This window comes from Ambystoma mexicanum, chromosome 7p (genome assembly GCF_040938575.1).
Source record: "Ambystoma mexicanum isolate Mex_15411 chromosome 7p, UKY_AmexF1_1, whole genome shotgun sequence".
NCBI classification, from domain to species: Eukaryota; Metazoa; Chordata; class Amphibia; order Caudata; family Ambystomatidae; genus Ambystoma; species Ambystoma mexicanum.
The window spans coordinates 252108822-252133721 of NC_090939.1; the positions used below are offsets into that span (position 1 = coordinate 252108822).

General features: G+C 49.0%; 1 protein-coding gene across 3 annotated transcripts in view; it reads left to right on the forward strand.

Annotated features, from left to right (window-relative positions):
• CRYZL1 (crystallin zeta like 1) overlaps positions 1–24900 on the forward strand; it is a 653866-nt gene that overhangs the window by 559143 nt on the left and 69823 nt on the right. For 2 of the 3 annotated variants that reach the window (XM_069636228.1, XM_069636229.1), the window contains one exon: positions 20288–20386. The exons of the other annotated variant lie outside the window; for it this stretch is intronic. In XM_069636228.1, coding sequence (XP_069492329.1) covers positions 20288–20386 — 99 coding nt within the window. The remainder of the gene's footprint in view (positions 1–20287; positions 20387–24900) is intronic. 3 annotated transcript variants of the gene reach the window in all.

Here is a 24900-nt window from a genome sequence, read left to right on the forward strand (position 1 = left end):
CTCTAAAGGAGTTATACAATTTGGTTAAAAATTGAACCAAATCCTCTGCGTACTTCTTGTAGAAGGTCGCAGTATTGGCGCACCTCCTCCTCCCTTATGTTGCCATCCAGCAAATCCCTATCCTTTTCGGATATTTGTGGCAGTGGGAGAGTCGAGATAGCTATCCTGATCGTCCCCGTTCGGTCTCTCGTTGGAGTACAGATCTTTATAGAATGTTCTGAACTCCTCTCCTATTTCAGTTGTTGTGGTGAGCCTTTCCCCCCTGCTTATTATAAAGTGCCCTGATCATCCCCTTCTGTTGCTGTGCGCCTAATTGTCTCGTGAGCAGTTTATCTGCTCTATTGGCTTTAGCGTAGCGTAGTACCAGTGTCTGAGGCGCAGAAGACTCATTTCCGCTTTTTTCATGCGTAAGATATCTAACCGTCCCTGCACGTGCCTCATGGCCCTTCTCAAAGAAAGCGTCAGATTTTTCGCACATTCCCTTTGTACGTCAGTTCATTTTTCCCAAGCCTGCCTCTGCTTGTCTTCAGTCGCTTTTTTTTTTTCAATAAGTTCCCCCCCTTATGACCGCCTTCAGGGTGTCCCAGACAACTCCCAGCATTACCTCACCCGTGTCATTGATGGCTAGAAACTCCTGCATCTTCCCCCTGATTTCTTCTCACAGTAGCAGGTCCTGTAGGACCTCCTGCGGAATCCTCCATCTCCATAGTCCCATATGCCTGTGTGGCACTTTCACCTCCATCATCAAGGGGGCATGGTCAGATATCGATATCGGCCCGACTTCTATGTTCAAAATTTTCCCCAACAGTGCTGCCGTCACCTAAAGGTAATCTATTTGTGACATTGAGTCATAAACATGCGAATAGTGGGTGAAACCACTTTGTTGAGCATTGCGCTCTCTCCACACATCTACCAGTTTCAAATGGCTTATTAACTGTCGGAGTCGTTTTGAAGGCGCCCCCATGCCCTGACCGCTACCTGAGCTCCTATCTACAGCCGGATGCCACGCCATATTTAAGTCACCCCCCAGAATGATTTCCCCCTCCGCGTATCCCTCCAGTTTTCCAACTACTTCGCTCAGAAATCCATCTTGCCCTGTGTTTGGCGCATATATAGTTGCTAACGTGCAGCGAAGCCCGCTATTGTTACCTTTGCAAACATGTACATCTCCGTCTTATCCATTAGCGTTCCATGAAGGTGGATATTCCGGTTTTTACGTACTGCAATCAGGACTCCTGCCTTTTTGTCCTGAGCGTTGGACTGCCCTAGCAGGTCATATCCCTTCATGCTCAGTTTGTTTTTATCCCGCAGCTCAATGTGGGTCTCTTGCAGCATAATGATGTCACCCCCTCTCTCTTTTCAGAAGACCCTCTACTTTTTTCCTTTTAACCAGATGGTTAAGCCCCCTGACGTTAAATGTTAATATTCGAAATTCACCCATTGGCCTTGTATCCTGGATCCTGGCGGCGATTTGTCACCCGTTCCCAGCCGACTCCAAGCTCCACTCCGGCGTCCCCCCCTCGCTCCCCCATCCCTCCCCTCCCTTGTCTCTCCCCAACTCTTATAAACAAACCCCATTCCCCCCACCCCTCCAACTTCCCCCAAACAACCACAACAAACCCAAGAAGGGACCCAGGTATCTAACATAGCTAGGGTGTCCCGCCCTTCGCCCCGACCCTCTGCACACTCGGGTGTAATTGTGCGGGGACTCCTAAACCCCGCATTTACCTCCTAACGTTTCTGGATTCCAGTTCTGCAGCCCACCTCCGAGCCGCCATCCGTCAATCAGCGAACTGCCGTTGCCAACTCATCGATCCCATTAAGTCCCATCCCCTCCACCCTGGGGATCCTCGGGTCTCTTCATGAGACAGCATCAGGTTCCGCCCTCCATTTTCCCCCTTTTTGCAATGTGTTCTTATTCTACACCGTTCTCCATCCGGACAGGTTTCTACGACGAGCCTCCCTCTCCTGACAGAGATCCTCCTCATCACACGCTTCTTGGAGCCCCAAAATCTGCAGGCCCTCCTCACATGTTTGCACTCTCTTCTGCTTGCCATTCCATGTGACAAGAAGGCCAAATGGGAAGGTCCACCTGTATCTAATATCTCTGGCGTTCAATTCTGTAAACAATGGAACCATTCTTCTTCTTTTCTGCAACGTGACCAAAGCAAGATCGTGGAACAATTGAATGTACACTCCGTTCATCCGGATATGTTCGATGTTTCGCGCCTTCCTCAGAATCTTTTCTTTTTGCGGATAGGAGGTGAGGGCAAACAATGCGTCTCTAGGACGTTCCCCAGGTTCGCCTGTTCTTCTTGGGCCTACCCTGTGAACCCTGTCTATTCCCACTTCTTCCTCTCCGTCAGCTCCCAGGATGTCCCTAAAGACCTCCTGGCCGGCGGCTTTGAGGTCCTTATCCAGCACTGACCCGACCATATTCTTGATCCGTATATTCGATCGCCGAGACCGGTTCTCCAGATCTTCACACTGTAGTTCCAAATTGTGAGTGAGGTTCACAAGGTGTTCTTGCACTTGCCCATTCCTTTGAGTGTCCTCCTCTATGCTTTGAACTCTTCTCTCCAGCACGTCTGTGCTCTCTACCAGTTTGGAGACGTCAGCTCTAAGCTCCTGTAGCGCTTACTTCATGTCTTCTCTTAGGGAGCCAAATTGCTCCTGCACTGTGGACGTAAATTTCGCTTGTAGTTCCTTGAAGCAGGAGTGGAGCTCCTCTTTCGAGGTGGTGGCCCGTGATGGAGAGGACTGTTCCACCTGCAATTCCTCCGGGCCATCGCCTTTCGGGTTCGTTGCCGTCTCCGATGCCCATATCTGAACCAAGTTCAAATCTTGCTTAGTAGCGGTGGATTGCACATTGGGTACACCGCTCTTTCCCCGTGACTTGGACATACTATGCGAGGGCTGGAAAGGGGCCCAAACCCTGTGATCTTTGTGCTCAGGTCCTTTCTTCCCCTCCGCCCGGGGTCCCTCCTGTGACTCCAAGACCTGCCGCCCTGGACTCCCGCTCTGACCGGGCTCCAAAGTGCCGCCGCCGGGCAGGGGGATGGGTTCCCGCAGTCTCCTGTTGTGGGGGGTTGCACCACCCCTATCCTCCAGCACTCTGATGGGGAACGGTATCCGGCTCTGATGGGGGTGGGGGGGGAACACCCCGACTCCAGCCACTCTTTACAGGCTCCCCACCCCCACGAGGGGAATCCACTCCAGTCTCTCCCTCTCAGCCTTCTCTGTTGTGGATGTGTGTGGTTGGGCGTCTCCCATCTGCTTCCTACCCTGGGCCCACTCGTGTGTCTAGGGCCCCCCACCGCCGCTCACCTTCCTTAACTGGGGGATAGCCGCTCGCCACCCGAGGTCCTCCAAGCGACGTCTTCTAGTCAGAAGGGTGCCCGCTCCAGTGTCTCTCCCTCCCGGAGCCGCCTCCCCGCCAGACCCAGCGGGTCCGGCGCCCTGCCCGCACTCGGGCACTGCTTGTCAGGCCACAAACCACCGCAACCAACAGCTGATTGTGGACGAGGGTGGGACCACTCTGCCCCCCCCCCTCCGCGGCTCGGTGCCCGGTTCAGTGGCACCGGGTTTTGCCGCAGGGATCTGCTTCACCCGTCGGACCGGGCTCAGCCCTCTCGTTATCGCTGCCTCCTGATCTCGCCCCCCGCAGCGGGGTAGTTGTCATGCATAAGTGGGGGGGGCCTTTATTCCACCTCCAGTGGCGCGGGACACCGCCACTGCAGTTATGTTTCTCCTCCGCAGTGATGGGCGCCTCGCCAGCCCGAACTCTCGTCTCCTAGAGTTCTGCTTTGTCGGGTCCCGGAGATGCCTCGCCGCTACTCCCCCGGGTCTCTGGTGCGGAAGAAAGGTGAAAGGCAATCCGGGCTAGTCGCTGGCAGGTCGCTGGCTTTATTGTGCACCGTTTTGCAGGCGGCCCGGCGGGAGAGACACCAGGATACGTCTCTACGCCGCGGCCGCCATCTTGAAATAATAAGGTATATTTCTAACCGTTTGATGAGGATGGTTGCTGATTGCATGGAGTATTGCACTGCCATAGATTAATTTTTATATAAAGTTGTTTGGATTGTATTGTTCTTTATATAGATTTCTGTATCACAAACCATTATTTTTCAGTACTATGATTCATGGTTAATTTGCTTTTGCGTTTGTCTTTGAGAAACTGAACATATTGGTGTAATGATGATACACAACGATTCCATATCAGCAGGCTATCAATAACTCTGGCCCAATACATTATATTGTTATTTATAGTTGAAGCTGGATGCATCCACGCATGCTCTAACTCAGAATTTCCCAGTATCTTCCACTTATGTTTCAAAGGGCAATTGAATGAGGGTTCCCGTTGGAAGAAAGTTTTCTGAAATTGGCTCTGCAGGCCAGTTTGATGAAAGAATATTTGAAGCAATGGGCAAGGCGGATAGGGCTTTGCAAGAACTGTATCGGAACTCGCAAAGCGTACCACAAGAAGCACAAGTGGAAGAGCCACCACAATAGAAAGGACAGGTTTAGGATTGGTAAGAGATCTCATGCATAAGGGGGCGCTGTTGCGCACACAGTGAGATGGTCACAGCCGTGTGAGTTCCTGAGATGATCTGGGCCAATAGTAATAAATATCCGACTAACACATTCCGGTTTTGCTGAATATTTGGAGGGAACGTCGGTAACGACTCACTGGATGTGCGGCTTAAATAATCAGAAGGATCTGCAAAATAGAAGAAACATCCAAGAAGGATCCAAGAAACATCGAGCGAAACAGCAGACTGCACACACTGCTAGGCGAGCCTGCGGGATTCCACAGTGCAGAGCTCGCACACCAACGCACCATGGAAGGGTGAAGGAGGAGGAGCCCAAGCGACGGTCACAGAACTTGAGGTGATCGGTGCCCACGGAGACACCCGGGCCCTGTTACTCGCAACGGTCGCGGGCGCTCTGGGACACCGTTGAGCGCCTGCTGACCCCAAAGAACGTTCCCTGCAGGAGATCGGAGCATTGCAGGGCGACTGTACGGTGAGGCGCACAGGCAGCGTTCGGTGCGAAGGACTACAGCGGCTGCAGTGGCGTGGCTGTGGGCTGCCGCCCTGCTCTCCATGGCCGCGCGAGCACGGGCTACGACCAAGGGAGCCTGTGGCTGAGACGCAACCAGAGAAACATTCAATTGGCCCTGCGCTGCCTGGGATGTGTTAGATTACGGACCTCGGGCCACCGCAGGGACGCTTAAAAGGGGACCTCACCGGGCACATGCTCTAAAGAGAAATCCTGATTGCCAAGGTATAGAGACTCCAAGTACCCCTTATAGTGTTAATCAGGCGGGGGCTGACTCCCGAACGTTACGTACCAAAGAGAGTGGTCACACGGTGAGCGAAAAGTGGAGGGATACAGTCCTGGATAAGAGCCCCCTGGCAGTAGGCCACGACCTGACTAATAGATCTCCCACGGAGCAACAGTGCAGCCTCCGGGCAGCACAGGTATGGAGGGAGCAACAGCCGTGCACAGGTGGTAAACGGCACACGTAGAATGCCCATGAGGGGGACTTGACATGATGCTGAAGGGCCCATGCTCCTGGTGTAACGCAGGCCATGACATCTTGCACATCACCCCCAGCATTTGAAGTTGTGTTTGGGCGATCCTTGCATAGACAACAACACCACACTCTGGAGTACTTCCCCCTCCTAGGACTTTTAGTTACAGGATTAAGGGAGTCCACAAGAAGGGCTCCCCTAACAACTCCTCGAACACCCACAGCGTTGGTGTGGGTCATCCGAAAAGCCCCACGTTAAGAGAGAGTGGGCCTGCAGTCACCCTCCCATGGAGAAGAGATAATACACACCACTACCACGTTCCAGACCCAGGTGTGAATCAGCGGGAATCTTGTCTCTCATACCACCCAGCGAGATAAGGTGGAGGTGGCACTTACAGGTTGTGGGAACCATCGGACAATAAGCACTTGCTGGTCAACCACAATAGTCAATCCCTCACGGAAGAACCAACAACAGAACTGTATCGTACATACTGCACAGCCCATGCTGCAAGTTAGAACAAACATAAAACAAGCAAGCAAACCACACTGGGCAAAATTGAACTGTAAGGAGTGTCACAAACAGGGATACGGAAAGTTGACGATGCCCAGAGTTGCGGGCCCAAAGAAGGGTAAAGGAACAATTGACAAATACACCACAGCCATGAAGGAGGTGGCAGGAGCAGACATGTCTTCAGTACAGGCGTTGCAAGCTAATCCCACCACCCTATCAACAACCATGGACTCACAGGCAGTTTTCGCTGCGATGCAACAAGGCTTCTCAGCCCTTAACGAAAAACTGGATGGGATCACGGCAAATTTGGCAACCATAAAAAATCAGCTAGAGAAGGCCACAGGACGCATTACAGAAGCCGAGACTCGTATCAGCACTACCGAGGACTCACTAGAAACGCTACGAAACACTGTGACAACGCTGACGAAGATCTAGGATCTGTGAAATTGAAATGTGAAGACTTAGAAGCCTGGTCACAACTGTTAGGCAGAATCACATGCAGTACCCTTTGGGAACACTACATGTAATTAAGACTACAAGTATCAGTACAATTTTACCTTTGGTACAAGCCTGTACTACACAGTTACGTGGTAGCAGTGGCTGAGCAGCCAGACTTATCTCAAGAGTTAAGTGAGCAGTAGAACAAGTTACACAAAGGACCAACAAATACAGTGATTCAAATACACACTTAATCAAGGTTTCTTGGTAAAAGAATATACATTTATTTACACAGTTTGAAAACATTACACTGTCAAGAGCAGCTCAATATAATATAATTAATACACCACAAATACACAACCACTAAGTAACTGAACAAGTTCAGCTTCCCTGAAGTGGGAGCAAAATGGCACTTCAGGTACTTTTTCAAAGGGGTAAAAAGACAAGGTTATAAGAATCAGTAGCACAAATACTTTCATAGGTAGGGCAAAGGGTTTCAGTAAACTATAACCAGTAATTCCGTTCATAGGCCTGGGCCAAAGTCAATGGTTCAGAGTCTTTGTATAGGCTAGCACAGTTCTGGTAGTAAACGGTTAACTCTTTGCCACATAGTTTAAAAGAATTTGGCTAGGTGAAAAGTTAGACAAATGTTTAGGGAAGGACAAGCCTTCGAAGTTGGGAAAGTTCCACAAACTTTTGCGATGGCCGAAAAGATTTCCGGACTGCGTTTGCACCGTACCTTTTGAAATGAAGAAGAGCTGTAGCTGAGGCAGTTGTTCCTGGCAGTTCAAGCAGATTTCGCTGTTCCTGAGATTCAATTGTGGGGACAAGGAGGACGTTGGGAGGTTCCTGCACTGCCCAGGGATGAGGCCACAAGTTTAGCAAAACGTCGGTTTAAGGTGTGTGGCCTTAAAAACCACAAACTGGTATCCTTCCCACTGGCTATCGGTTTTCCACAGCACTCTGCAGAACATTCGACTAGGAGGGGATGGTGTCCAGGCGGCTTACGAGTTGGTTGTTCCCACCAAACTTAAGGGTGGAGTTAACACCTTGAGTTTGTTAACCTTGAAGGGCTTCTCTGTCAATGGAGTTTCAGGCAATTCGGACCTGCAGCAGGTCGTCACCGGTCGTCCAGGAGTTGCAACAGTCTTCTTCCTTCAGCTCGTCTTCGGTTCTTTCATTCCAGTGGTTGACTCTGCTTTCCAAGTCCCAGAGACCTGCTTTTAAACAGTTTTCCCCCATTAATTCCAGCCTGGCTGTCACTCACACAGCAGGGTGGCTGTCCTTGCCGGACAACCAGCCGGCCAATCACGCCAGAGTGCATTCAGGTCTCCTAGGAGACTAAGCACATGGAGGTTTGGGCACCTCCCTCACATCCTGTCCACCCCAGACACCCTGGCGCCAGAGGAGGGCTTCAGCACTGAAGCCTACCAAAGGCCAACAAACAAAGGGACCAAACCTGGTTTGGCGCGCAGAGACAAACACAAGAAGGACCTTTCCTAAAAGAAATGGCGAAAGTCGTTTGTTTTTACAGATGGGTCTTGGGCACCATATTGAAAAACATGGCTGACCCAATTTTTAGCTACCGTTGTTCGTGGTCGGGAAAAATCATGGTGGTTTGATCTAAACCACTGTCACCAGCCATTTAAAGTAGGAAAGGGTAACATTTGACTGTTACATGAGTGTTTTGACTCGGGGGAAGCTAGGCTAACCCTCCAGGACTCTATAGGAAGATAGTGTGTGCTGGGTCTGTAAATTTAAAGAGACTAGTTAAGCCAATTTATCTTTACATGTTCTGGGAGACAGTCAGGCCAGAGAAGGTTTTTAAACTTGGGAAGTCTGAAAGACATCCCTGTACTGATGCCTATGGAGTCTTAAAACTCCATAACCAAAGAACACAAATGTAAAACACACATCAAAATACGTGGAAGAGTGGGAAAAAAGGCTCACACTCTTCCCAGGTAAAAAAATTAAATCCTAGAAATCCAGCAAAGTTGATGGGGGTCTCAAAAGGTAAGGGAAATTAGCACATTCCTGAGAATTCTCCCTAACAACGACGGAACAACATTCGAATTATCGGCATCCTGGAGGAGGCCCTGAAGGGGCCTATGGAGCTTGCTGTAGAAAAACTACTGAAAGACCTGCTTGGCGATCCGGGATGGTGACCCATGTTTGTCGTGGAACGGGCCCACAGAACGCTGGCGCCTCGACCCAAACCTGGAGCATACCCCAGACCCATCATCGTATGGCTAATGAACTAGAGATGGAGACCTAGTGCTTAGAACGGCAAGTGACAAACAGGAACTACGATGGGAGACCGTTGTCCGTATATTTCCGGATTACACCCTAGCAGTCCAGCAGGAGAGGCGCTCGTTCACAGGGGTCAAGAATTTTACTGCGCAATCGCCATGTCCCTTATGCTATGCTGTAACCTGCAAGACTGCGATTGCAACACCAAAACAAGACATGTTTCTTCACGTTCCCAGAGGAGGCAGCAAGCTTTGTGGAGGCTAATATTCCCATACCCCAGCAACAGTCGGCGAGCGAAGCTGAGAACTGAATCAACGGAACTCTCTATCCGCTCCGTCACAAGATGTGGCGATGCCAGAACGAAAGAAGATGACAGATATCAGAAAGGTGATGTCCCTATATGAATTTTTAATGGCATACTATGTCGATGTATGGTAGATATGGGTGCCCCCAAGTGTTTAAAATGGGTTCGAGAAACAAATGATTACAAGATATGCCGGAAGTAAATGCAGCAACAAGCCGAGACCGTCGCAGCAGACACCCCCTCTAGGTTATGGGAAGGGAGGGAGGTGAAGTGGGATACATAGTTGAAGTTCAGGGAGCTATGAGGATGGGGGAGTGGGAAGGCTGGGTATGGGGGGAGTTAAAGTTAAAACAACACAGGTAATACAGATGAACAAGTTACTTACCAACTGGTAACGTTCTTTCGATTGGATGTTCCTCCAACGTATTCCTCATCTTAGATGTATTCCATCCAGCTTTAGCAGCTTCGTAATAATGTTCTCAGCAGAGGGCACCGTGCGTCGATGTCGTCGAGTCTATGGTCCCTCGAAGGCCTCCGTCGAGGGTGACATCATCGGGTATACAAGTAGCACGCGCGGCGCCCGTTGGCCTCAGTTATGTTTTTCCCGCTCTTGCTCTACTGTGTATATTGTGCCGGTAGTCAGGTATCAACCTTGCAAGAGTTGAAGTGGCAATAACCCGGAAAATCTACAGAGGGGTAGGATGGGAGGGCGATGAGGAATACGTTGGAGGAACATCCAATTGAAAGAACGTACCCAGTTGGTAAGTAACTTGTTCTTCGAATGGATTGTGTCCTCCAACATATTCCTCATTTTAGACTCCCAAAGCAGTATAGAAAACTCTCTGGAGGAGGGAGGAGATTTTTGATACCATTATATGGTGGAATATAGCACTGCTTTACCAAAAGCAAGCTCCTTAGACTGGGAAGCATCCAGACTATAGAATTTTGAAAAGGTGTGCACTGATGACCAAGTTGCTGCTTCACAAATGGATTTTATGGGAACACCTCTTAGAAGGGCTGTCGAAGAGGTAATGCCTCTTTGGAATGGGCCCTTAAGCCTTTTGGTGGGTCTTTTCCCACCAATCTGTAGCCTTCTGAAATGCAAAGCACATTCCAACGTGCTATGGTTTGGTTTGACAACGATTGACCCAATTTCCTTCCGGTGTAGCCAATGAAAAGTTGATTATCCACTCTAAGCTTGGAAAGCCTAGAAATGTAAAAGCTTCGAGCTCTTCTCGGGTCCAACCTGTGCAATCTTTCCTCCTCCTTACTAGGATGAGGTGGAGGGTAGAATGCGGGTAGAATAATTTTCTGATTGAAATGAAAATCGGACACAACTTTAGGTAAAAATGAGGGTTTAACCCCTTAATATCACTCTGTCCCTATGGTACACAGTATAGGGTGGCCCAGAAGACCGTGCCTGCAATTCGCTCACTCTTCTGGCAGATGTTAAAGCAACTAGGAAAGCGGTTTTCAATGTTAGTAATCTTAAGGAACAAGTGTGCAGGCGTTCAGAGGGGGCAGAGATTAAGAATTTTAGAACCAGATTAAGATCCCAAATTGGTACTTGGAAGGGGTAAGGAGGAAACACATTGGCGAGTCCCTTTACGAATTGTACTATTAATGGAATTTTGAAATAGGAGCATTCTTCCGAAGAGCGCTTGAAAATGGAAAGCACTGCAAGATAACCTTTAATGATCCCAACATTTAGACCTCTTTGTGCTAGGGACAAGAGGAAGGACAGCACTTCCGGAATGGGACATAGAAAAGGATCAACATTATTTTCTCTGCACCAGTTGCACAACTTTTCCAACGGCAATGGTATAGAGATTTTGTTGCTGGCCTTCTTGCCGAAAGGAAAACCTCCATGACGTCATCTGGAAGGTCCCAATCCTTGTATCTCAGCCTTTCAGATACCAAGCATGAAGGTTGAGAGTCTTGACCTCTGGATGGAGAACCTGGCCCTCCATTTGAGAGAAGGTCCTCTCTCTGAGGAAGACGTAACGGAGGACAGATGGACATGTCTAGAAGGTGCGGGTACCACGTTCTCCTGGCCCAATCCGGGGCAATTAGGATCATGCGGTTTCTGAACCGTCTCAATCTCCTGATGACCTAGGAATGACGGGAATCGGAGGGAACGCGTATAATAGTGGGAAGTTCCACTCCACCACGAACGCGTCCCCTAGGGCTCCTCTCGGGGGAAATTCCCTTAAGCAATGCCTTGCGCACATCCAGTTGATTCCGGTTGCAAACAGGTCTACTTGAGGAGTTCCCCAAAGGGCGAAGATCTCTTTGACGGACTTCCTGAGCCAGTTCCCACTCGTGGGACACCGTGCTCTGCCTGCTCAGAGCGTCCGCCATCATATTCTCCTCCCCGGCTAGATGAATTGCCCAATACCAGAGTCGCATTGCCTCTCTGCACAGAGGTAGTGACCCTACGCCTCCTCTTTTGTTTAGATAATGCATGGCCACTGTGTTGTCCGTCATTATCAGGACATTCTTTCCTCTGACAGATGGTAGAAAAGCCTTCAGCGCTAGTCTGATTGCTCTCAGCTCTAAAAGGTTGATGTGTAGTTTGGACTCCGATGGAGACCAACGACCGCTGATTGTCAGATCGTTGGCATGAGCTTCCCCACCCCATGAGTGAGGCGTCCGTCACTACTGTAATCTCTGGCCATGGTTTGCAAAATTGTTCTCCTTTTAGGATATTCTCTGTGCAAGTCCACCAGAGAAGATCCTGCCAAACCTTGTTCGGAATCTGAAGAAGATCCATCATTTGACCTGTGAACTGGGACCATTGAGCCTTTAGAGCCCATTGAAGGGATCTCATCCTCAGGCGAGCCTCTGGCACTAGGAAGATGCAGGATGCCATGAGGCCGAGCAACCTTAAGAAGTCATAGGCCTGGAGATTTTGGGCATTTTTGAATTTAGAAACCATCTGAAGAATGTCTTAAGACCTCGACTTGGGAGGCAAGCTCTTTCGCAAGGATGTATATAAAACAGCCCCTATGTAATGGAGCTGTTGGGAACGTGTAATTTGTGACCTCTTGAAATTGAGGGAGAAGCCCAGTTTGTGGAACGTGCCCTGATCAACCAATTGTCCAGGTAGGGGTAGATGTGAATCCCCCATCTCCTGAGGTGCGCTGCCACCACTACCATTAACTTGGTGAAGACCCTCGGGGCGGAGGTCAATCCAAATGGCAGGACTCAAAACTGATAGTGTGAGTCACCAACTACGAACCTCAGGTATTTTCTGTGCTTGAGATGAATTGGCACATGAAAAAAAGCATCCTGGAGGTCCAATGACACCAACCAATCCTGAAGTTGAAGGGCCTTAAGGATCTGAGAAAGAGTAACCATTTTGAACTTGTCCTTCCTGAGGAGCTTGTTCAAGCCTCTTAAGTCCAAGATGAGTCTCAGTCCTCTGTCCTTTTTGGGGATCAAAAAGTAAGGGGAGTGTACCATCCCTTGTTCCTTTTCGGTAGAGGTACTGGCTCTATAGCACCTTTCTCCAGCAGGGTTAGATCTTCCTGCTGTAGGAGCGGTTCTGGAAACTTCAAAGGGTGCATCGCTGGTGGATTGCTTTGAGATTGAGTTAGAAAAGGAAGGCAGTAACCTTGGGCTATTATTTCTAGAGCCCAAATATCTGAAGTAATGGCTCACCATTCTTGCAGATGCTGTGACAGCCTGTCACCCACAGGTGTCTTGTGATGCAAGTCCTCAAAGTGTTTTTTTGGCAGTTGCTGCGGCTGCTGATGGCAAAGAGGCTGCAGTTGGAGCTGGCTTTGCACGTTTTCCTCGTCCGCCACTAGTGGCCTTTCTCTGGCCCCTCTGACTGGCCATTCCTCTCACCTTTCCATATGAGGAGTAGTAACGATAGGATCGCCCCCTCCAAGATTGTCCTGATGCACAACAAGGCTGAGGTTGTCTAATAGCACCTCCTAAAGACTTGGCAGCTGCTTTTGAGGTCTGCAACCTCTCAAGGCTCTCGTCAGCTTTGTTGCCAAAAAGGTGAGACCCATCAAAGGGCATGTTCAGAAGATGGTTTTGCACTTCTGGTGCGAAACCCGATTTACGTAACCACGCAAATCTGCGCATTACTGTGCTAGTGCCCATGGACCTGCTCACACTGTCTGCAGTGTCCAATCCAGACTGAAGGGATTCCTGCATGGCCTCCTTTCCATCTTTAACAATGGCTAGGAATCCTTCCCTTTCATCCCCTTCTGGTATGTGCTCTGCCGCCATTGAAATGCACTCCCACAGAGTGTATGAAAATTTTGCCAAGGCACATTTGCAGTTGGCCGATTTTTAACACCATACTCCCAGCTGAAAATACCTTGCGTACCCAACCATCCACACGCTTCTCGTCCCTATCCAGAGGGATAGAATGTTCCGCCACCTTATTTGAAGCTGTGGCTGCCTGGACCACCAGACTCTGGGGAGTAGGGTGTTTAGACAGATAGCCAGAGTCGCTACTGGAAGGGTGGTATTTTGAAGTAACGCATTTATTCACCTGAGGAATAGAATCCGGAGTCTCCCAATTTTTGGCCACCCTATTTTGCAAGGCTACATTGAAGGGTAAAATCGGATCTTTGGTGGGACCATGATCCAATATATCGGTCAGATCATCCTGGATGAACTGAGTTGGTGGTCTAGCCCATCCTAAGTATTCGACCACCATTGTCATTAGTTGACGGTATGAGGGACTGGTTCTGGCCTGCTAAAATCTGTTTCAGGCGAAGTATCAAAACCACTTGCATTATGCAAGGTTTCTACCAGGTCCCTCATCCTGCTTTCCTCAGAAATCAGGCATTCTGGGACATTTGGCTGCCATATTCCAGTCCAAAGGGAACATTCTCCTCATCAGACCTCTCCTGTTCTTCAAAAACTGAAGTTAAGGATTTGAAAAATTCTTTCCTTGGAAGAGGTTTAAAATCCTTTCTGGGCGAGGTGGGGGAGGCGTACTAATGGAACCTGAAGGCACTATAGCCTTTGCAGCCTTCTCTTTTGCTGTTATTTTGACAGCTTCTGGCTGATTTGGCTGAGTTGGAGCCTTTGTTTGAATCTTTGGCGCCGAGGGCTTCGGTGTCGACGTCGACAAAGGCGTCGATGGCTCCGACGAAATAGCGGTCGTTGACGGAGCTGGCTTCGAGGGCATCGAGGCGCTCTTTCAAGACTTACCCTTTGAAGTGTGCCGGGTTTCAGACTGCGTCGGTGACCTCGAACGGTCGACTCGACTCTAGCGGTCTTTCTTGCTCGGCGTCCTGGAGAGTTCCTGATCCTTCCTCCTTCGATCACCCGGGCTCGAGGGTGCGTGAGTGTCGGAACGATAACACTCCTGGCCGGCTTCCGAAGAAGGCTAGGACCGAGGCTTAGCCTTTTCAAACACCTCCATCATTTTTACCCTGAATGCTTCCACTCTTCGGAGGAAGAATGTTTTGTGGGGCATTTCATTCTTTTTGGGGATTCGTCTGGGGACGAGGTGGAAGGGGACTGGTGGCTCCTTTTTTTGTCAGTCAAAGAGCGATAAGAATCGCTTCGAGACCTAGACCGAAGCTTTCGTGTAGAGGAGATTTCTCGCTAGAGGCTTTTCGGTCAGTTTTCCCTTCCTCTCTCGCAAAGCCTTCCCCGTCATCGCCTGAAGCTTTGTACAGGCCTCCATGTCGTGGCCTTCACCGGGACACCACAGACCTTCCCGGTCCGGGTCTGTGATGGACATTTTCGAACCGCAGGATTTACACTTTCTGAATCCCGATTGCGGGGTCATAGTCGGGGTCAACGACGAGGATATATCGAATATCTTCAGTAACTGCGTCACAGAACTACTCGAGGCACCTTCGAGGGACCATCGACTCAACGACATCGACGCACGGCAGAAAAATTTCCGAAGCAGCTAAAGGTGGATGGAATACATCTAAGATGAGAAATACGTTGGAGGACACAATCCATTTGAAGGTAAAGTATGGAAACGCACCTAGACAAAGACACATTGCAAAATCCCTAAAGGAAGTACACGACCATGGCTAAGGGAGCCACAGACAACATCGCATTGTTGAGCTGAAATGTCAGCGGGCTGGGATCCCCGATAAAAAGGAGGGAAATCGTAGCATGCATTAACAGGCTGGGCCCCAGAATTGTTTTCCTGCAGCAAACCCACCTTCTAGACCACCAAGCAGCGAAGATGGCTCCCAGCTGGGGCCCTCAGCGCTACTACACATCGTACTCATTTCTGGCTAGAGGCGTGATGACCTTGATACATAGTTCCATTCCCTTCACGAGTCAGAACACTGAGATTGATCAGGACGGTCACTATGTCCTGGTACATGGTAAATTTAGGGGGGAGGAGGTACTGCTCATGAACGTATATGGCCTGAATATCGATGACCCAGGGTTTTATTCAACATTGTTCGGGAAACTGGCTAAATACCCCACAGCTCACCTATGCGGAGGCGATATTAATACCATTCTTGGTACATAGCTAAACCGCACATCTAACCAACCAAGGGTTCTCACCAACGCTGCCCACATGATACTGACCCACATGACTGATCTGGCGCTCCCTAAAGGGCACAAAACGAGCATACACATACTATTCCTCGGTGCACGATATGCACTCCTGAATAGATGTCTGGCTGCTATCACACAGTACCGTGGGGTGGGTCACGGAAACACAGATCCATCCTAGAACGTTCTCCGACCATTCCCCCATACAAATAATGTTAATGATCCCAGAAATGAAAATACACAGACCTCCATGGAGATTCAAGGCCGCCGCTCTGACTGACCAGGTATATAAAACAGCATTAACCCAACACATTGAGGAGTATTTAGAGCATAACGAGGGCACGGTGGAGACCCAGGCGATGCTGTGGCAAGCCTTTATGGTGTGTATACGGGGATCAGCGATGTTGACAGATTTCAGGGTGTTGAGAGATATTCGCAGGGAACTGCAGCGGCGTGAGGGTGAGAACGCTGATTTGCAAGAGCAATATGTTAATCAATTGTCCTGACGAATGGGCCTGGGTATTAAAATCCAGGTGGAAGAATTCAGGAAAACACAGACCGAGAAGTCTGCTACTTTGACAGACCCGCTACAGCTAGACGATATGGAGAGCAGGAGCGCCCAGGTAGGCTTTTGGCGAAGATGGTACGGAGTGAACGAGGACCCACGTGCATACGATGTATAACACGATCGGATGGGGTGGTAACCACAGAACAGGCGGAGATTGAAGAAACCTTTTAGGACTTCAATAAGCGTCTATATTCTCCCCAAAGCACAGCCATAGACTTGATCTTAGACATAGATCAATATCTGGCAAAAATACTGACGACGCTTCTGTCTCCTGAAGCAAGGAATGCGCTCGAAGAACCGATAACGGTAGCGGAGATACTGGAAGCCATTAAAACATTGCCTAATGGCAATGCCCCGGGCTCGGATGGCCTAGGAGCCAAATTTTACAAGGCGTTTGCTGGGCACCTTGCCCCCAAATTACATGCGGTCTGGATAGAAGCACAAGAAAAGGGTGAACTCCCAGAGACCACCAGAGAAGCTGTCATCACCCTGCTGTTTAAACTCGTATATACCACTATTGCTGATAAACACTAACGCTAAGATCTTCACCAAGATTCTAGCAACACGGCTGACGCCTTTGATGCCTTATATGGTCCACGAGGATCAGGCGGTCTTTGTAACAGGCAGATCCACAGCAACAAATATTCAGCTTGCTACAATGTATTGCTAGCGGTTCAGAAAGATCTACAGGGGGTAGCGATTGCATTAGATATGCAAAAGGTCTTCGATACGGTCTACTGGCCGTTTTTATTTGGAGTCCTAAGAAACTATGGGTTCGGCGACAACTTCATAAAGTGGGTTAAGATCCTGTACACCCACCCCTATGCTAGAATTTAAGTCAACGGCACTCTCTCAGTGGTGTTGGAGCTGCAGGGAGGGATGCGGCAAGGCTGTCCGCTGTCCCCTCTGCTCTTCGCACTGGTTATAGAACCATTAGCAGACCTAATGCAGGCAAGATATAGCAAACTCGGTTTACAGGTAGCAGCCAGGGTGGAGATTATCACACTTCGCCGATGACAAACTATTATATTTGAAGAACCCCAAGCGCAATCTGAGTAGGGTTTTAGCAGCAGTCCAGACGGCTGAGGAGATATCTGGCCTTAAATTGAACATCAACAAGTCAGAAATCTTCCCCCTAACAGACGCAACCACCCGGCCTACTGAACTCCATGGAGTCCTCTGGAGTCCAGTCCACATTAAATATCTTGGTGTACGTCGCCAGAACAACGCAGCTGTCCTGCGCACTGAACTATGAAGCTTTAGCAAACGCCCTTTGTGTTAAACTGGAGCGTTGGAAATCCCTACCGATATAAATGATGGGTAAGATCGCTCTCATCAAAATGATCATTCTACCAAATTATTTTATCTGTCAATACTGTCCCAATATGGCCGGGTAGAATATTGTTCTCGAAGAGTAGGGCCGAATGCACCTCACTGGTATGGAATGGACAAGCGAGGCTGGGATGGCAGGTGCTCACCGACCAATACTCTCAGGGGGGTTGGCAGTCCCAGACTTTGAGATTTACTATCTAGCGGCGCAAGCCCACTATGCGGCACAATGGGCGACTACGAATCTTGACCCTACCCACACAAGGTTGACCGGCCTAGGTCAGAAACCGAACAAGCTCCTCCACACATTAGCAGTGGCACGTCCCAAAAGCTACAACACCACAGACCTGGTGCTTGTAACATGCACGGCCTGGGCCAAAATTGATGATACACAAGGGTCAAAAGTATTGTACCATTCAAACATGACTATCTGGGGTGCACATTATATAGCCCTCTCACTGGACACAGAGATTGCTTCACACTGGGGGGACAGCGGTATCAATGAATTCGGAGACCTGTACCCTGATAAGAAATTTATAACATGGGACAAAATAAAGGAGAAAGTGGGGGACACGCCAAAACAGAAAATGCACTACTTGCGCATGAGATCTGCCATCGTTCAGGTGTGGGAAACGCTCCAGGTAGAACCAGCGATACATCCAGGGTTGGGGTATATGTTTACAGCAAGGACAGCTAAAATAACGGCTTCAAAACTATACAAGCTGATAGTCACAACCCGCCCCCCAATAGTTCATAGAGCGAAGGAGATATGGGAATCGGATCTGGGACACACAATCACTGACAAGCATTGGGTACAAATATGCGGTCTGACTAAAGATATGTCATGTAATTTGCGGTATAAGCTTGTACATAGACTACATTACACCCCAGTTAAGTTGCGACGCATATACCCGACAACGGACGGTACATGTCCCAGATGTGGGAGCGAAGGTGCCGATTCCCTACACATGTTCTGGTCTTGCCCAAGTCTGGGGGAATGTATCTGATGCATTGGGCGAAATGGCAGACCAACCTACTGAAAGATCGCCTACGATGTGCCTACTCGGGTCCACGGGGAAGATGAATCCCACGTGGCGGAAACTACTGAACCGTGGGCTCCTACTAGCTAAAAGGGCTATACTCCTGAGGTGGAAAAGCAAGAACCCATCCACCAAAAGTGACTGGGATAAAGATATGCTATGGGCAAACGATAATGAAGAAACATATATAGAACGCATGTTGCAGTGCAACCCAGAAACTTTTGGGGCCTCATCACGAGTTGGGCGGTAACGCCTGCGCTATTAGCGCCGGCGCTAATAGCCCTACTGCCAAACCCCGCGGCACTATTAGTGCCGGATCACGGGTTTGGCGTAAGGGTTATTGCCCATTCCCCATTGGGTCCATTCGGGAATTCCTCATTCCCCATTGGGGAAAATTCACGCTATTACTACCGGCGGATTTCCCGCCGGCGGTAATCACGCTGACAATCGGCAATTGTGCTGTGGATTTTCCCCCACAAAAATCCACAGCAAATCCACCAAAGCCATGATCTGGCGGACCCTTAACTGCGGCGGTAACAGCGCCACCGCCGCATTTAAGGGTTATCGCCAGACTCGTGATGAGGCCCTTGGTGTAGATATAAACAGTACCTTATGGACAGAATCAATGATGATCACGCAATGATTGAATAACGATTTACGATAACTAAGGAGATGCTTTGCTATTGTGTACTAAGTGTGGTCTGGAAGTGATTGTATATCTGCTATACCTGTGTGAAATAAAATAAAACATTTTTTCAAAAAGAGATCTCATGTATGCCATGTTTATAGCTAAGTTTCCTTCTTCTCCTCTGGACATCAGAAGAAGATGGGCAGTTATGATCCTTGTATATATGAGGCTTTGCAGATTTCTTCTCTTGGAACACCGATCCAAAAAATACACAATTGACCAACAAAAAGGAAGATGTTTTTCACCTCCTCTTAGAAGAAACACTGCACAGCTGAAATGGTTCCAGAGCCAGAATACGCCGGCTGAAATTGCTGATCGGTTGTCCTGCCTCACTTCTCGTTTGAAACCAGCACTTCTTGCTTAAGTCACAGCCGGAATGCCAGGCTGCCCCTTGTTTCTTCCTCTCTACGACTGGGGAACTTACCTTTGCAACCAAAGGCAGAGACTGCTTCCAAACTTGAGGTGGGGCCAGAGTTGAGTCGACCAGGGAGGATGCCTCAGAGGGGACCACATCAAATCCATTGTCAGCAATAAATTCATTATCGCTCCACACTCTGCAAAAGTTAGGGCATGTGCACCTATGTTCCCAAATTCAGTACTACTTCCCACACTGCAAATGGCAAAGCACATTGGCTTGTGAGTGTAAAAGCATGGGGCAAAATGGTCCCTCCATTTAAGCTAGATAGGAAGCAATATACCCCACATAGTAGGGCCCCCTATGAAAAAGATACATAGGGTGTTTTAATCAGTACTTACCCATTGCCAGGCAGCACCTATGCATATGGAATCTTGGGGCCTCTATCGCACTGGAGCATGGAAAAATGAGATGCCTGTCTCCATGGTGGGGTCATATTCATGACTTAAGGACTGGGCTTTGAGAAGAAGATGACGTACTAATGCAGCCTTGTCATACAATTCTGCAGACCGCATCCTGATCAAAATCTGCAAGTGTCTTCAATAAAATAACCAAGATGTTCTGGTCAGTGATGTGTATTAGCCAGCATTGCATGTGCAAAAATGTGCATATTTTCAGAGACATTTAAATGTGTACTATTATAGCTGCTGTTACAATTAATCTTTATGCAGGCACATTTTAACTTTAACCTATGTCCCACACAGCACGAGTGATTGATGTGTCTAATCGAAAAGCTGATATTGCAGAAAGTTGCTTGGAGGAAACTGGCGGTTTAGGAGTGGACATTGTTCTCGATGCCGGAGGTTTGTTGTTTAATCAATTTTACGAAAAGCATAGGTTCCAGAATTATACAACAAAATCTGAATTTCTCTCAGATGATAAATAACATTGGCTCTATTGTTTTTTTTATGGTTTCTACTTTTTATGCTATCAAATCTGATAATGAGCTCTCTTCTGCAGAAACTGAGGAAATGCTAATTGTAGCCTTGTGAGCATTCCTCTGAGATTGAGTAATAGTATTCATTGGCTCCCAGTGCTGGAAATTGAGTTTTTTTTGTACTGTGGGATCCCACCAGTGACTGGGGGGCGACAGGTTTTATCTCATCCGAACCTTTGCTCTTTTTCCCCCCTCTATAGTTTTCTCATGACGGTACCAATACACGTCATCACTGCCACTTTAAATCACAGCCCAGAAACAAATACATTAGCCTTGCCCTAGGACCCGGCCCCTTCTCACCCTGATCCCACTTGCACTGTGCTTCTCCACATAAACAGAGACTTGCGTGTTCACATGCATTTACCCTCACGCACATGCAGATTCCAGCACCTCAATCAGGCTCTCACACACGCTCACAGACACCCACATCTCTCACCCTTAGACAGTTCACAGACAACTGCCCCTCTCACACATATGCAAGTTACCCCTCTTTTGACATAGTCTCTCTGCTACTCTGCCCAAATCAAGTGTCCCGTGCACAGGAAGCTCTTGGTGCTGCAACCAGAAAGTCATCTTTCAGAGGCAGGCAGACAGTGTGAATGTCAGGGCTTTGAAACGTGATGCTCCGGTGCTTCAGGATCAATGAAAGCTGGTGTGCTGTTCTGTTATCCCACCTCAGGGAGGTCTGATCGCATTCATCCACGCTCTCACACACGCAGCAGGGGAGCTCAAAGAAAACATGTCTCAGTGCTCTGCTGTATTACTCGGCTTAGCCCTTCTGGGGCGTAGCCGCCTTTATTTCCGCCCTGATCACGTGGCGCAGGTCTCCCCTCGCTCATCTGATCAGGGCTACCAGGCATATACCACATTCCTCCCAAACTTGGAATATTTGAAATACTAAATTCTTATTGTCTCTTACTGGTTCTCTTCCGCTTCTCCTCCGCCTCAGGACCCCTTTGGTAGATGCCTTGTAGTACATATCCTTGTAGCCGGGTCGTGGGTTGCGGTTTCTCTCGGAGTCGTTATCTTTTGTGTGCTCTCTGGTAGTCCTGTCACATTAAGGTCTGTGACAGGGTCTACTCCTCGGTCGAGGGGTGGCACTGCGTCTGTTTGCTGGGATATATTGTTGCTCACCCTTGGTTGTAGATCAGAGTCCACTGGGGGATCCTCGCTTGGTGTTTTCAGGGTTTGGTTCTCTCCACAGTGTCGTTGGTACTTTACAGAAATGGGATACGTTCCACGTCGCCACTTCTTGTCCTCGGGTGGCGGTCACCATGCTGTGATTGGAGTCCTGCACTGTCCATAGGCACGATTCGTATGTCAGTGTCCTCTTTTCCTGGGGTGCTCTGGTTTTCACTAGTACAGTGTCGTCTGTCCGTAGTTTTCTGTGTTGCACGTGGCAAACTTGACTCTCCTTCTCATTTAGTCTTCCCTGTCTCTCTTCTATGAGCGGTATGTCTGGTTCTTGGTTCACCCAGCTTTAGTGTAGCAGTAGTTCGGCATCGTGAAAATATTAGTACCACTGGGCTTACTCCTGTCGATGTGTGTGTGGGGTTTGCCTGTGTTTTCGGGGGAATCGATACACTGCCGGCAACCAGGGTTGATGGTGGTTCTTTGCGATCCTTATGATTTTGTTTAGGGATCCCATGAATCGTTCGGCATCACAGTTTGGCTCCTGCCAGCATGGGGTGATCTTCTGGTGTTTGACGTTTAGGTTGGTAAGAAACTGCTTGAGCTCATGGCTGGTGAACGGTGGCCCATTGTCACTTTTCACTTTCCTTGGTATTCCATGTATGGCAAACACTTTCTCGAGGGTGGTTATGACTGACATGGCATCGGTGGACTTGACATGCTCCACCTCTGGGTATCTGCTGAATTCGTCAATTAGGACGAAAAGGTAGTCTTCCCCCGTGATAGTGCAAAAATCCACTCTCACCGACTCCCAACTTGTTTGGCTCCTGGAGCGCTTGTTATGGGTGCAGGGGTTGCTAGTCTCCTTGATGACTGGCATGCCGCACAGGTTTCTACCTGGTCAGCTACGCAGTTCTGTATCCTTGGCATCCAAATTCTTGACTTCAGATAGTTCTGGGTCATCACAATGCCTTGATGGCCACTGTGCGCTAACTTTAGTGCTCTTTCTTCCAAGGTTTCTGGAAGGACGATTCTGTGTCCTTCCAGTATGACGCCTTCTTCCGATCTTGTTAGCTAGTGCCAGATTCTGAATAGTGCTTGTAGCTTCTCCTGGGCTGCTGCGGTGCAGTGTGCTACTGTGGACAGATCATGTTTCCAATGTCCTGACTGGATGGTCTGTATTGTGCGTTGCAGGCAGGCAACTGTCATCGTTTCCTCTGCTATTTCCTGCAGCGTTAGTGCTCGTGGACGTGTACATGCTATCACGTGGCACACATGTTCCTCTGTCTCAATGGCATGTTCTTCTTCTTGTTTGGTGGCGGGACAGGGGTGGCGAGACAGGTAGTTGGCCGAGTTGTCCACCCCAGCTCTGTAGGAAACGTCAATGTTGAGCAGCCGCAGTTGGAGCATCCACTTTTCCAGCTGAGCTGGGGGGTGCAGTGCCTATCCCTTGAAAATCGGTGTAAGTGGTTTATGGTCCGTGAATACTTTTGCTGGTTGTCCCAGGAGATATACCCGGAAGTGACGGCAGCCCCATAGAATCTCCAGTGCCTCCTTTTCTATGTGGGCATAGTTCTGTTTTTTTTATTTTTTATAATGCTCGACTGGCGAAAGCAACTGGATACATAGTGCCCTCTTTGTCCACTTGGGTGAGCACAGCTCCTAACCCCACGGGGCTGGCATCCACTAACAGTTCTGTGGTGCGGTCGGTGTCGAAGAATGCCATTTTGGTGGCGCTTGATAACGAGTCTTTGATGCGTTCGAACACGTGTTGGTGCTGTTCTGTCCATTCCCATTGTTTCTCTTTCTTGGTAAATTCTGTCAGCGGTTCTGCAATGGTGGCTAGGTCGGGGATGAACCTGGCGCAGTAAGTGCCCATATCCATGAGGCTTCTTACTTCCGATGTGGGGGCATTTACTCCTTTGATATCAGAAACCTTGGCTAGGTCGGGCGATACCCTGTTGAGTTGAACACATATCCAAAATAATTCTGTTCGCGTTTGTTAAATTGGCATTTATCTGTGTGTAACGTGAGGCCGGACTCTTCTAGGCATTGTAGGACTGCAGCTAGCGCTTTTGGTGTTCTGTTGTCGTGGTTATGTACACTAGGATGTCATCGCTGATGTTGGCGGTTCCGGCGAGGCCATTGAGTACTCTCGTGATTTCGTTCTGAAAGACCTCCCCTGCAGAGGATATTCCAGAGTTTAACCTTTTGTATCTTCGTAGTCCCAGATGTGATGAAAATGTTTTATATCTGGATTTTCGGGAAAGGCGTAGTTGATGATAGCCAGACCAGAGGTCGAGTTTGCTGAAGACATTCTCTCCCGTTAGGTCCATGATCAGCTCATCGATTGTAGGGGTGACATGTCACTCTTGACAGATGGCTACATTTGGTAGCTGCATGTCAATGAATATCGTCACTGCGTTGGGTTGCTGTGTTTTTGGGTGACAACCCTGGGGGGATGCCCATGGTGTTGGGCCAGATGTTTTCTCTATTATCCCCTGCTTCTCCAGTTTCTCCAACTCTTTCTCGGCCGCCTCCCTCCTGTGGAAAGGGACTCTGCGGTGCTGCACTGCCTTGGGCTCAATTGTTGGGTCGATGTGTAGTTTGATTGTTCTTCCTCTGAGACATACTATTCCTTGGAATACTTTTTGGTGTTTTGTTAGGAGGCTCTCTATCTCTGGTGGGTTGACGCTAAATGCGAACTGCACTAGGTGTAGTTTCTCACCGGTACGACAACTTAGCAGTGTTGCTAGTCCTGCGTCCACTACATATATCCTGGTCCGGCATGTGGTTCCATTATGCACCAGGTCAGATCGGAATTACCCTGCTACAGGTGGTGGCTTCTTGCACCCATATGTGAAAGGTTGTGCTCATTTGTTCTTGAGCTTCGACTTCGGGTCTAGTTTGTTGAAGGTATGAATGGGCATTATGATCACCGTCGCGCCTGTGTCTATAACCACTTTGGTGGGAGTTCCATCAGACAGGATGGTGCAGGATGGTCGCCTGGGTTTCTTTCCTTACTGATTGTTCTTTGTCGGTTTTATCGCGGAAATCATGTGGACTTGATGCACTTGTTTCTTCTTCTGAGGATTCTTCTGTGTCGCTACTGCTGGGCGATCTCTGCGTGGTGGCGACTGCTTTCGCTTTTCCTCTTCCTCTGTTGCCAGCTCGAGGTATGTTGTCCTGGATCCCTCGGTAGTGTGGGGTTCAGGCATACGGCTGCAAAGTCATTGAGCCTCTTAAACC